Below are 15060 nucleotides of genomic sequence, written 5' to 3'. Positions count from 1 at the left end.
AGTTCTGCTTTTGTGAGTACGTGTATTTCTTTTAAATTACATAACCTTTTTATTTTATTATTTATATCTCTTTTAAATTTATATATTTTGTTAGTAAACTGGAAGAAATTCAGTTGAATAAAACCTTGTTCGTGTTCTTTACGTTAAACTCATATTTTTATAAAAGGTTCATCCGGTTTAAAGAAAGCACTAAGTTTAAATAAGACTGGAAATAACTAATTCAATATATAAATAGAAAAATGAAATAAATATAAGCTTTAAGTCTTAAGATAGTAATAATCAAAATGTAATAAATTATTTGTAGTTCAAATCTATGATAAGACAGGCTTTCGAAATAGGCTCGACCAGAAAGATTAAATTGGAACGAAATTATAATCTCCGTGCCATTTTCAAAACAACCCCACAAAAGTAACGATATCCTGCAGTTGGTTAAATGACAATGGTTGTAAGAAAAATGTAAAAGAAAATGCGCTTATCTGTTTATTTTGACCTGTTTTATTTAATTAAAAAAACATTGGCTATAACTGGAAGAGAGCGTTATGTTTTGGGGGTTGTTTAAAAAATAGAATGGAAATAAAGTTAGTTCCGTTTTAATTGTGTTTAATTGCGGCAAGCGCTAACAAAATCGAAAAATCACTGTTTACATTCGAAATGTTAACTTTTATAGGTTTACAGGTTTGCTGACAAGGCTGGGGGTGTTTAATACAATTATTTTACTAAATTGATTTTTTTCATTTAAAAATAAAATTATTTCTTTTTTAATAAAGTTTTATTTTAAAATATTTGTTTTTGTTTATTTATATAAAATTACGATAGTTGAATTGTATTCTTTCAATTATATTGGCAAGTAAAATATAAAAGATTAAAACGGAACGAAATTGAAATTCCCATTACATTTTCAATACAATCCCAAAACATAAAGCTTTGCTCGCCAATGAATGTTTTGATAATATACGTAAAGTGAAATAAATCGAATATAAAATTAAATGAAAATATATTAAATAATTAAATGTTAAATAGATTTTGTAAATAGTACAGTTGAAATGATTAGAATATTTCCAATATGTAATAAGGTCGAGGTAATTAGTTACAGAGATTTAATATAATGTGATATGCAAATGAGCATAAGTTATTCGATATGGGGGTGGTTTGTAGACTAGTATATAATGAAATTAGGCAAAGATTCTTATGTCTCCTATAACAGAAACATCCTAAAATGGGTTCTAATGTTTCTCTACCAGGAGAGATCTACCCTCTTACCTCCTTTATATTTCGTTGATGATGGAGAGCTGTACACACAGACAGAAACACACGAACCCTATTACTTTATAAAGATATAGATATAGATGTTATTAGATTTGCAATTAGTAATTTATTAATTATACTATTAAGTTATAAGGGTATTACTTTAGTTTTTGGTTGCAAAAAACAATGCATTTTTACAGTATTATTCCAAAATGCTATCTATGCCTGCTTTATCCACCAAGTTTCTGCTATGAATATCCAACAGTCTTTGTTTGTCATTATTTGATAAGCACATCTGAATACAGCATTCAAAATTGTCAATAACTCTGATACATTGTCCTCGTTTTGACTGTAATGACCTCTTCAGTTTAAGGATTTATATATATATATATATATATTAAATATGGCGTAATGGAAAACTATAAAGGTAATTGCAGCTTCTCTTCCAATTTTCGGATTTTCACCATGTCAAATCACATTTCAATTCCTTTTGACGTATTGATTGTTGCTATTTCTCCTGATGAGTTAAGGACATAATAGATTCAATAATTGATATAATAATTAAGTGATTGATTTTGCACTACGAAATAGATACTGTCAAGAATTGTATAAATCAACTGATTTAAAGGAATAAATTTTAAGATGGTCAACATCATGAATTTTAGAATATAACTTTTTGTCATTTATTCTATATATTGCTCTGTAATCACATTGAGCTTCTTATATAAGGATTGATATATAATAAGAAAATATATTTCTATAGATATATATATATATATATATATAATATATATATATATAATATATATATATAATATATATATATGTATATATATAACAGAGAGAGAGAGAGAGAGAGAGAGAGAGAGAGAGAGAGAGAGAGAGATTAAATATATTTTTATTTCATGTGGCTGTGGTAAATTATTTGGCACTTCTGTAAAAAAAATGTGTTACCTTTCTGGACACATGGTTTCTGGGATTGATCACATCGAAATATCCACAAGCCAGAAACATTTACATTGGATTCTGACTGGATTTTCAAAATGTCTTTTGATGTGGATCCAGGCAACATGGTATAGCTGCTACCATCGCCTCCATTGTAACCAGCCTATGATCAAAAAGAAAATGTTATAATAAAAAAATCATGATGAAAAGGATCTTATCCTCATTATTAATCTGTTGTGAAACAGTAGTTGAATTGTGAGTCACAAATATGAAGAAATAAATGGATGGAAACGATTCTATGGAAATCAACAATATAAAATGATTTATTTAAAAATTTTACAATTGAAGGAATTATTATGATGAGAAGATGCTAATTGTCTGTTGCTAAGCTGATTTCAATATCAATCTTCATTTTGAATTTCTCTCTCTGCAGTCTGTCAAAAGCAGACAAATCTTCCTTCAAAATATCTTCCCAAAATGTCTTTTAGCAGAGGCGATAATTTTAGAATATAAAGAATTATCTTAAAAAAATATAAAAAAGTTATCTAAAAACTTTTAAACTTAAAAATATTTACAGGGGCATTATTTATTAATCTAACAAGAGTGATAAACAAGAATTGATCATAATATTATCATATGGATGGATCAAGCAATGTTTGAATCATTCAAAGAGTGACTGTCCCCATCGTAGCATGATCCATGTTTATATATCTTTATGATAGGAAGTGAACCTTTTCACAGACACAAGCCAAGTCGATGCTCTGGGATTTTCCATTTTGCTTTTCCTCTTTTGGTCATGTAATATTTTACAGGCAGAAATTTCCCTCTACAAGGGCACAAAAATCCTACTTCAAAATGTCCCTTGGAAAAGAAGATAATTTTAGAACACATGAGTGTTATCTCCCTTAAATAAAGAAATATTATATCTGAATTATTTATCTAACAAAAACGTTTTAATCTTTCACAGGAATACGGGTATCTTGGTTTCCTAAATGCAAATCTTTTTTTGATATTTGCATTTAATAATTATACAAAAATATAATTATTAAATGTTAATGCCAAGAAACTTTTACTTTAAGGCTAAGGAATTACTGCATTTGATGGTATTTGATGTATGCCCATTTTAACAAAAAGAAAATCATCCTCAAATAAAGTGGACTAGATCAAGGTCTCCAATAGAGGCCATATGGCACTTTTGAGAGCCATGAGATATTTTTAGGGGTCACAAACTCAAATTTGAAAATTCGGAGGCCATAGGGGATTGCCGAAATTTTATGACACAGAATATAGAAATGAAATAGTTTGTATTTGAAATTAAAATGTTAAATTTATTATTAAATTAAAAATTTAATAAATCTGATAACCCATTTTATCATTGTAATTTTTTCGCCTGGTTTTATTTTAGTTTTAAATTTCTTAAAATTTCGTCTGGTTTTATTTTAGTTTTGAATTCCTTAAAATTTAAAACTCCCTTTTTTATTTTATATTCACTGATGCAAAGCAATGATCATCTGCATAAGCAAACTTCCATCACTGGACAAAATAAACAGGATTCTCTCTTGTAAGCAGCCTATGTTCAATCCCAAGTCTCTCTGTAATGGACGATACTCACAAAAAGGATCATGTGTCATCTATTGGACAGAGACTCTGGGTTAGAACTTAAGACTAAAAAAAATGAATTTATAAGTAAAATCAAGAGAACAGTTAACGGTTTTTGTTGTTTTTTTTTTTTGTTTTTTTTTTTGATTTGGTGTGAAAATTTCACTGTAGAACGCTTGAAAACTTTTGGAACTTATCGTGAGAAGAAATTTTTTTTTTCAACTGGGCAGAGACAGTTGTATGAATAAAAATGGTCTTTTAAAATGAATTTGGAACATTTATTAAATTATTACAATATGTTTGAGTTCTAGTAATATATTGAGCTATTAATCTAACTTTTGAATGAATTTATATTAGTAGCCTGGCAAGGCCACAAGGGAGATAAGCAAGCAAAAAAAAAAAAAAAAAACCTTAGCAAAATTCATCCCAAAGCAGCAAAACTAAAGCTAGCTTGCCATGACACTATGTATACAAATGTAAGCAAATTTGGGCATATTTCATTGGTTTCAAAATATAGATTCTTTTTTACCAATTGTCATAAAATTTTAACCTCAGATTAGTATAATAATCTTCAAAAAGCCTGCAAATATTCATGTAGTTTCGTCCCATAGAACCAAAGATATGAGCATTTCAATATTCAATTTAGCTACTAGTATATATATATATATGATAGGACAACAAGAGTATGAAATGAAGACACAAAACTATATATTGGTAGATATAGAATGGATCATTTATTTAATAATGGAATACAGGCAAAATTTGGGGGATAGAGGGGACTCTTTATGCCAGGGCATTTCGAAGCCTAATGCTTCTCATCAGAAGAGTAGAGAATATGCTAGGTAGCATTGGGAAGATGCGGCGTCTAGCGTAAGGTTCATTAGGGACGAAAGAGATTAAAAGGAATTATAGAATGTTGGGGGAAGCTTTATTGAATTCTAAATAAATAAGGAGAAGCTTGTTATATATAGTATGATATATAAGATTATATATGGTCTTTAACATAGCATTAGGGACGAAAGAAATTAAAAGGAATTATAGAATGTTGGGGGAAGCTTTATTGAATTCTAAATAAATAAGGAGAAGCTTGTTATATATAGTATGATATATAAGATTATATATGGTCTTTAACATAGTATTGAGATTCAGGGGCATATGTATTATGGTTAAATAAATAGCCGCCATTTGCCGTTTAGGTGGCACCAATCAAAATCAAAATTACCCACTCCATAGAAAATAGACACCCCACAAACCATTAAAATAAATTACCACGCAGCAAGAATACACCTCCTATTTAACCATTTTTCTCAATAACTATGTCTAGGAATTTTTTTTAAATTTTCCACAAACATTAAACATGATATGAGTAAAAAAGTAACAGAATGGATTTTCCGGGATGCCTTTCAGGGGTGCCTTTCAGGTTAGAATGGCTAAAATTGACATTTTTGTGCTTATTAAAAAAAATTGATGCCTTGGATTTTTATAAAACTTTCTGAAAAGTTGTAATTAACTGATCTCTATATAATTTTGTTTGTCTATACTTTGCGATAACTCTTGGGTGTGCCCCAGGGGCTCTTTTAGCGCTAATAAAAACACTCCATTTTTTGGGACTATTTTACCATATTTGTCCAAAATTTTCTGTGTATGTCTATTTAGCAGTTTCGCATGGTGCTGAACTGAAATATGTTAAGGCCCTGGAGACTTTTGGGGCTAAATGGGAGGGGGGGGGCAAATAATGGACAGTCATTTCTTTTTCTGCATGGTGTAGAACTCAAATTTACATATGTTAAGGCCTAAAACTGTATCGTTTATTCATTTTCATGAGGATTTGACGTTCCCTGGGGACTTTGGGGGCTAAATGGGGGGGGGGGAGAAACAAATGCTGAACTTAATCATTTTTTTATGCCTCGTTCACTCTGCACTTTATTTTTACATATATCTATCTATCTATCTATATATATATATATATATATATATATATATATATATATATATATATATATATATTATAAAAAAGTGAACCATATCGTAAATTCAATCAACTAAAAAATGGAAACCGGGGTGAGGAAAAGAAAAAAGAAAAAATATATAATGGGGCAAGTTATATGTACAATTAAATAAAATAAATAAGTCGATTAAAAAAGATCGTTAAAATATACCCAAAGCGCTTTTATTTTTTTTTCTTAACCTCTCCGCTCGTATTCCATATCACTACCAAATATTCTAAAAAAATAATAATTTTCAGACTTATGACCCTTGAAAATGTTTGTCTGAACGAAAAGCGCTTTGGGTATATTTTAACGATCTTTTTTAATCGACTTATTTATTTTATTTAATTGTACATATAACTTGCCCCATTATATATTTTTTCTTTTTTCTTTTCCTCACCCCGGTTTCCATTTTTTAGTTGATTGAATTTACGATATGGTTCACTTTTTTATAATTATTCTTAAATTTTGCCAATCGAATAAAGTTATATATATATATATATATATATATATATATATATATATAATAGTATGTATACCGCATAAAGATAGTACCTGCCCTATTTTTATGTTTTATGGAACCATTATATCAGAGTTTTTGAGAATAGCTCGCGTTACTTTAAAATTAACAGATTTTATACCACCAGTTTCTAGCTTAGTAATAAGGATGATAAAACAAGGTGGGAATAAAAATAAAATATTTAAACAGTTAAATAAAGCATTTGTTCGTTATCCTGATGCTTTTAAATCGTTTAAGATTAACCAGACTATATTAATAAAGGAAATCCAAAACTATATTAGCAATGTATAGAATGTATTCATAATTACATATAATAAATTTAAAAAAAAATGTATATATGTATAAATATTTTTAACCTTTATATATTTAATTTTAAATAAATAAGAATATAAATATACAAAATACTAATCATAGTCGGGGTGATCAGTAGTTAAATGGATTAATCATAATCTTATAAATACAAGACTGATAAATTAAAAAATATATCCATTTTTAATTTGAAAATTGATGAATCACACAGGTAAGAAATTCATTTTTATAGCATGAAAAGGTTAGTAATCGCAATTAAGAATAGGAAATTGGATCAAATGTTTGTAACATGTCTTCTTCCTAAGATTAAGGGAGGTGGTGTTTGATCAACACTGCTGGGGAGCCATGATGTAATATACTGTTTTGTTTTTAAATCCCAGAAACAGTGTTTCATGGTATACAACTAATGATCCCTTAAAAATAAATTAGTAGTACTATAGTAAATTCGAGAGCGAGTTCATGCAGTGATTGCAGGTGATTAAATGACTTACTGACTGAATGGTTTTCTAACGAATGATAAAAACTATTTTTTATATTTTTTTGTATAGTTTTAAAGGTTAAAAACTTCAAAGACTATATATATATATATATATATATATATATATATATATATATATATATATATATATATATATATATATATATATATATATATATTTATTTATTTATTTATTTATTTATTATTAAAAAGAAACCGAGTTGATTTGAGAATCTTAAGTAGGACAACCCCTGGTGTGTTAATGGTATTATGGTGAATGAGAATTCAAGCTAGGATTAACATCAACCAGTGACAGTAACGAGGATGACCAAAGTCCCCCCTCCCCAATTTTTGAGTGGCCTTGTACCTAAGTTTTTGTTTTGTTCAATTTCTACAGAATAAAAAAATATATATAACACAACCAATGGAAATAAATAGACTAACCACAGCTGATTGAGTCCGATTTTTGTCAGTTTCATTATCAGCTATCTGCCAACTGTCCAAGGTCAAATTTTTATATTGGAAAAGGATGAATGAAGAATCCTCTGTGATTGCCAAAACAAGTTGAAATGTGTTTATGAACTGAAATATAAAAACAAGGATTATTAAACGATTGTCATTTATTGAAAAGGATAAAAGTACATTTTTACATACATTTTTATTTATTTTATATACGCAAATCACGCTTCTGTTGGGGACTTACATAAATCTCCTGAAATAAATAAATAAATAAAAAGAAATACACTACCAAATAATGTAAAATAAACTTTTGTTTATTTTCGTTAAAAAAAAAAAAAAGAAATTACTTTTTAGTGTGTGCAAAGGTGGCAGTCGGTATGAAAGAAGGAAGGGAGGAAGAAAGTAAAGACTTGACAGCGTGACAGTAAAAGTCCGACTATGTGTTGTAGCGAAGTGAGAGTAAGAGAGAGTCAAGCAATGTTTTTTTTTTTTTTTATTATATTTTCACCCCAAACAAGGCACATTGCCACTTTGGTGTAGGGGGCTACTATCAGGGGAAACATCTACTGGGGCACTATGTAGGGATTAGGGCAGCGAGATGTTGGTTCACGTTGCACTTGAACTTATGCACGTCAGTACAGTTGGGGAAGCAGTGACCTGGAATGGAATTCCAAAGTCTAGCAGTTCTGGGGAAGAAACTACTGGAGTAGAACGATCTTTTACATCTAGGGATCTCTACAGTGTGGGGGTGGGATTTTGCAGCTTGTCGGGTCTGTTGAGGGTGTTCACGTCGTGGGGGCACAAGTGCTTGCAGTTCTTCAGAGCATTCACCATTATAATACTTGTAGAACAGGCAGAGGGATGCAACGTTTCGACGATGGGACAGAGGCTGAAGTTTTGATGCCAGTTTGATTTGCGACAGTTTTGATGCAAGTTTGATTTGCGACTCTCTTTTGAACCCTGTCAAGGAGAGAGAGACTAGTAGCCGATGCACCGGCCCAAATATGACAGCAATACTCCATACATGGGCGAATAGTGGCCTTATAGAGGTACAGGATACTTTCGGGTGTTAGAAGTTTTCTAACACGGTAGAGAGAGCCCACCTTCCTTGCAGCGGCCCTGGCAATGCCCTCGATGTAATTGTTCCAGCTCATGTTTCCTGTGAACGTTAGGCCAAGGAGCTTGAAAGACGTACTCTCAGCTAAAGAGTTGTTGGCCATTGCTATAGGTGGTAGAGAAGGTTTCCTGTAATTATTGAATGAAACCAGTTTTGTCTTGGTGGCATTGAACGTTACCATCCATTTTTGTCCCCATTCCACTACTGATTTGAGGTCATCCTCTAGTGTTTCTGCCATTACTTTAGATATATGTTCATTTGTTTTCCTGTCGTGCCTGCTATAGAGTGTGGTGTCATCAGCATATATACCCATCTCAGAGGCAATTTTATCGGGGAGGTCATTTATGAATATCAGGAACAGCAGAGGACCAAGGATAGATCCCTGGGGCACTCCGGCATTTATATTATATTGTTTAGACGTACGACCGTCGAGAACAACCTGGATTTTTCTCTTATCTAAGAAGGATTTAATTATGTTAAGTATTCTACCAGTGATACCGTAAGATCTAATCTTCCTGAGGAGACCCTCATGCCATACCCTGTCAAAAGCCTTAGATATATCTAGAGCTACCGCTCTGCCCTCTCCCGCTCTTTGACGTGCTAGAAAAGCTGTCATTTCAGCCACTGAATTTCACTCAGCGAGCGTTGCTGTTGGTGTCGGTTATCCCTTTCTCTGATGAGAGAAGGTCTCCATGCCTTTTATATTTCTTTAGCGGCTCACAGAGGCTTGCAAAAATAAAGTGATTATCGCAGGGAGGAAGCCTTCTTAGAGGATCTGCGATGCCGTGGAGCACCTGACCCTTGAATGCTCACAATATACGAAAGCAGATACAGCCATGAAAAAAAAAAAAAAAAAAAAAAAAAAAAAACAGGGTGGGGGAACACCCAAGACCAAAGGTTGTGGAGCCGTTGCAAAAAAGTCTCTCTAAAATCTATCACAACATCCAAAGAGGATTTCCTTGAAAAAGGACCCCTGGAAGGCCCACCTTTGTTAAATCAAAATATCTAAGATCCAAGGCTGGAAATATGTCAAAATAGTAAACCTTTAAAAGAACTTACAAGCTCAAAAGCCTTCCAACCCTGCATCCCCTCTACAAACATTAACAGAAAATGATCCCAAGTTTAGCTCCCATCCTCCATCTAAAACTCTATTTACACATTTACTGGCCCAAACCTGTCTCAGCCCTCTTAAAAGAAAGAGAATATAAGTTAATTTTTTTTTAAGTACAATAATATTCCTTAATGCACACCTTCCTCTATCCCTAGCCAAATCACAGAATGTGCCTGTTTTTCCATCATACAAGCATATCCAAAATAACTCCTCCCCCATGAAAACAAACATGTCTCTTCCATCTTTTTCTCTGACGCACAGCAAGAAGCGCCAGAGTCTCTCAACCCCTATAAAAAGAGGGGAGGAAAATCTTAACATTCTCTCTCTCTCTCTCTCTCTCTCTCTCTCTCTCTCTCTCTCTCTCTCTCTCTCTCTCTCTGCTAAGTGCCAAGAAGTAGTTAAAAAATCATAAACTAAGTAACTTAAAAAGCGAGAGGTGGAGGGAAGGTTGGTAAAGAATCCCTTTACTTCCCTCTTCCACAAGTTTTAATGGTGATAAAAAAAAAGGATGGTAGATGCTGGAGGAGGCAAATTCCACATTCAACTTATCACTTTCTTCAGCTATATTTGGGAACTTGAAAAAATAAAAAGAAGTTTCTTTTTGGGAAGGTCCGCATCAAATTACATCTCTCTCGGTATAGGGCAGAAAAATAAACCTTCCTGTTGAATGTAGATGACATTTTCCAGGATGAGCTCATTTGTATTCAGTCTTTTTGGTGAGCAATAGGCATCCTTACCTCATTGATATTCGTTTATTTAATCCCAAATAATGGCATTCAACCTAGCAAGTTTGAATGGTTGAAGCATGAAAAGCCGATTCCTGTAGACTTTGGGGTTGATACAACTTTTAGCATCTCGGAGTGAATATATGCTTCTTACAGGAGACTCATTTTATTCACAGGGATTATAGGAGTGTGCTTTGTAGATACTCTAATATCTATTTATCATACTTCAATGTTCACTCAAGATCTGTAGCATGGTTAGTAAGGCACTCTTTAGATGTGTTGCATGATCCTTGCCTCTTGGATCTGGAAAGGAGACTTTGTGTTGCCATAAAAGATAGGGCGTTTCATCTTTTGGGGGTTTACGTTTCCAAATTTTGGAGATGAGGATTGGTTATTCCTAATATTTGGATTCTTTGGACTACTGTTCTCATTTTGAGTGTTATTTGACAACGTTTTGTTCAATGTAACATCCGACCTTTTTCAGGTGTATCTTGTCGAACCATGGAATGTTTCTGTTGAACTCGAGAATTTGGACAGAATTACAAACAGAGTCCTTCATTTACTTCACGAGAGTAGAATGTTCTTGTTCAGTCAGCCATGACTGGATAGAGGTCCTTAGTAAATCACAATTGTATTTTTCGGTCGTCCACACTGAGAATTGAACCTTCAACCTTCAGAAGAATATCAGTTTTACAATTGATTTTTGCAAGTACTCTAATCACTGCATCATGGGTTCTTGCAGACTTTGCAGTTTATGAACCAAATGCCCATATTTCATTTTTTCAGCAAATCGATTGGATCATGAATTTTTCTCAAACAGTTATCATGCAGTCCTGGATCCTGATTTAGATTACAGAACTACATTTAATCTAGATTCAGTTGCTATAGCATTTCATGATTTTAACAATGTTTGATCATATACGACGGACGTTTTAAAAGTAAAACCTTCTATTTTTTATTGTTTGATCTTATGGATAAATTTTTCATTTAACTCTGGATCTAGAAACAGATTTGGTACAGTTGCATTTTAAGAACTGGATTCTTGTAAATATCTGCTAGGCTCAACCAGAAGCTGATGCAAACTGCTGCAATATGCCGAGTGCTGATCCAGTTGATCAGTCAATTAAAAGACGATAACAATTGTGGTTAGCCAACACGGAGAAAAACAGACGACTTTTGATAAATTGGAAGGAAAAATGTTACGCAGTCATAAAAATAAAGCACACAACAATGAATTTAATATAAAATATTACAGACGCCGGAGCAAATTCTAAAATATTGTTAAAAGACAAATTAATACCCTCGGAATTGAGGCGCAGAACATGTGACAGGAGGTGTAGCATAAAAAAAAGCGAACTTTTATTAGCAATGGTTTCGATTGGAGTTGAACAAACCCTAACCCTAACCCCTACCCCAAAAACAAACTGTAACCTTAACCCCAAATCCTATCCCTACTCCCCCCTCCAAAAAATTAAATAAATAAACAAATAAAATAAAAATAACCGGTGCGTAAGGCGAAATAGTACCTTAGTTTTTAATCACACTCACACACATACAAATGTTTCTACTTATTTACACAAAAAAATAAAACTATTTATTCATGAAACTTACGGCAAGTAATATTTTATTTTATTGTTTTTCCACTTTTCTTTGTTTTAATTGTAATTAGTAGAAGCCCTTCAATCTGTTCATTGCAAGCACTGTAATGAGTAGTGCTGAAATTAAAAATTGTTCACAATAAAATCAGAATGTATGAAACGTTAACAGCCACCAAGATAAACTCTTACTGTTATAAGTCTGTTGGCTTGCACACTGTGGGCTTGTGCATTGCTGCCTGGGGGAATGTTTTTATATGGGGTTAGGGTTAAGCTGGATAGATGGATATTATAAGCTGAAGAAAAATTGGTAGGAAATATTGGAAGTGATCAGGGCTTGATTATCGATCCTTAGAAATTTTTTATTAAAGAGTGTGCATTTTGCACATCTATCTGATCATCCTGCTTAATTTGTGGTGGAGCCTTTTATTTAAGATTTTTGTGGCTTTATAGAGTCCCTAATAGATAGACGATCTTTAAAACATGCAGATAGATAGATCTTTTATTGGCAACCTTTTGAAGGCCGTCTAGTTATACCAAGCATATGCTTCAGTTTTACTATCTGGATCAACTATGTGCACTTCGTAAAGAAGACAATAAGAAAGCTTTTCCGGTTTTAGAAAGCATACGCTTGCAATTAGGGTAGAACCCACATTTTCCTTGAAGTCAGTGGTCCTTTTATCGCGAGTGGCAACAAGTGCTGAGATTCCTCTTACTAATAAAAAAAAGTGTTTCTGACACCCAGCTGTTGCTTTGAAAGGTGTTATATTGGGTTAGGGTAAGGGGATACATTTGTGTTAATAGGAGTTTAGGGGTTTGGTTTGATGAAAGGTGAAATTTGCTCAATCTGGTTTTAGGTGCTCAGGTTAGGGTGTTTTAATTACAATGAGATAGCTATTGCCTGGTTGAAATAGTTGTTGGGCAAAAAACGACTTAACTAGCCAGATGGATTTGTCGTTTGGCCTTAGGTGCGTTTGCAGGGTCAAGAATCTGAGTAAGGCCTTCATTTATTGTCTTAGCAACAGTAACAATTGACTCCAACAATAGATAGGGAAAAATGTTATATAGCTTTGAGCCCAGTCGTAGTTATGAGGATATAATATGTTTGATGCATATGAAACTATTTTATGGAGATGAGACCTTTTCCTCTTTTAGCCTAATTCCAATTTTCAAACATTGCATGAAAATGTGCATTGGGACCGTGAAAATCGCTGCTGTGAAATTTAATGGTAATACGTGGGTGAAATTTTTAATTGTGTCAAGTGAGATGGGATAGTCTTGAGCGGAATATTGAGTTACTGAATCAAATATTGATTATGATATGGTTAAGTCTAGAGTGGGTGACCCATTTTTGTTCTTTTAAAGTCATAATTTAGCTAGAATACGTATAATTTCATTGTACCTTTTTCTGTCTTTTTAAAAAATTTTTTTTTTTTTTGATAATTCTCTCCCTAAATTAAGTAACAGAAAATTGCTTGATTGACCAAAGATGCAGGTCACCCTAACCCTAACCCTTGAAATTTTCAAAAGAGGCAGGAGTTAATAAAGCATTGTCAGCATCTAAAACAAACATTAAACCGAATATTTGATGAAAATAAAATGAAAATAAAATGGGAAAGATATGTTTTGAATTGAAAGACATATTTAATTTCAGAAGAGTTTCTGATGGGTAGCTAATCTGTGCACGTCTTGGAGATGAAAAAAGTTTTTGGTGGCTAGCTGATCTGTATAAGTCTTGGATTTTAAAATTTTGCAAAGATCTTTATTGTGTGGATATAAAAAATTATGTATGTGGATTCTAAAAGACCAACTATTTTTATGGAGTGATTCCAGTTTCTGATCGGCTACTAGCAGAACGTGGCTCCATTTGATTGGTCAATTCCTATTGCCAGTGTCTATAAGTAGAACCTTCGAATTTTCTTTAATCATACTCTCATTAAATAAATAAAAAATAATATTGCAACAATATACTATCTAATTCTGTTGTTGCACAGAGATTTCTTGAGATGTCATTCATTTTAAAGATTATGCAAAGGTAAAAATGTTGTGAAATGTTGCATTAAATGTTTTGTGTGTGGACAAGCTTGAAATTAAGTTAATCATTCCAAACATGTAAATAAAAAAATAATCTTCCAGAATTAAAGAAGCAAAAATTTTAATCACCTTTTTTAAATCTGTAACAAAAGTCAGATTCTCCCAAGTTACTACCAAAGCCCATTTCACAGTAATGTCCTTATCATCGGAGTAGAGACGCTGAATTTTATGCTTTACAATGTCAAGTTTGGTCATATTCATTGTCTGTTGAAACCACACCTTTCCCTGCAGGGTCATCTGTCCGTCGGTCCAAAATGGTGCAATTAGGGGGTATGCAGTTGGAAGGGGTAAGGGCTGTGGATTCAAAGACTCCTGTTGATTCCCAGAATGAACACCATCCAATGTAATCACGCCATTCTTTAGGAGCTGGTAAGAAAATAGAAACAAATCAGAATTATTAACCGGTTTATTAACTTCATATTTTTATCACTCAAAAATCAAACAGTTTAGCCACCATTCAAACTATTTTTATTTTATTCTCATAAATTTCATATTCAAAAACTTTCACAAAGTATATATTATAACCATGGAGTTTCTTAGATAACTTGATTTCAAGATGATGGGTCAAATATATTTCTTGTAAAAATCGTGTTTCTTTGCTTTAGTTCCAAAGTAGATATTAAGCATTTTTTTTCTCAAAATTTGGTTTCAGCTATTTACTTAAGCAGTATCGTGGTTGATAACTTCAAGAAAATGAATGGAAGGTTAAACTCTAAAAGGTTAAACTCTGAAAGGTTAAATTCTGAAAGGTAAAATTTTGAAAGGTTAAAACAGAACTACTATTTAGCCCACCAATAGTAGTTCTGCTATTGGTGAGTGAAAAACTAACTGCAAATTTTTTTCTCAAGGTTGGAATATTTGACAAAATAATCTGA

At 32.4% G+C, this 15060-nt stretch overlaps 1 protein-coding gene across 4 annotated transcripts in view; it reads right to left on the bottom strand.

Moving 5' to 3' along the window:
• The window catches only part of LOC145303512 (sushi, nidogen and EGF-like domain-containing protein 1), a 77869-nt gene that overhangs the window by 16199 nt on the left and 46610 nt on the right, over nucleotides 1-15060 (bottom strand). For all 4 annotated transcript variants that reach the window (XM_080144947.1, XM_080144948.1, XM_080144946.1 and 1 more), the window contains exons 3-5: nucleotides 14255-14551; nucleotides 7529-7666; nucleotides 2200-2353 (exon numbers count right to left, since the gene is read on the bottom strand). In XM_080144947.1, coding sequence (XP_080001073.1) covers nucleotides 2200-2353; nucleotides 7529-7666; nucleotides 14255-14551 — 589 coding nt within the window. The remainder of the gene's footprint in view (nucleotides 1-2199; nucleotides 2354-7528; nucleotides 7667-14254; nucleotides 14552-15060) is intronic.

The sequence above is a fragment of the Euprymna scolopes genome, chromosome 19 (assembly GCF_053919585.1).
Source record: "Euprymna scolopes isolate OS-2025 chromosome 19, ASM5391958v1, whole genome shotgun sequence".
NCBI lineage: Eukaryota > Metazoa > Mollusca > Cephalopoda > Sepiida > Sepiolidae > Euprymna > Euprymna scolopes.
The sequence above is the reverse complement of the archived record's forward strand: the minus strand, read 5'-3'. Positions and strand labels throughout refer to the sequence as shown.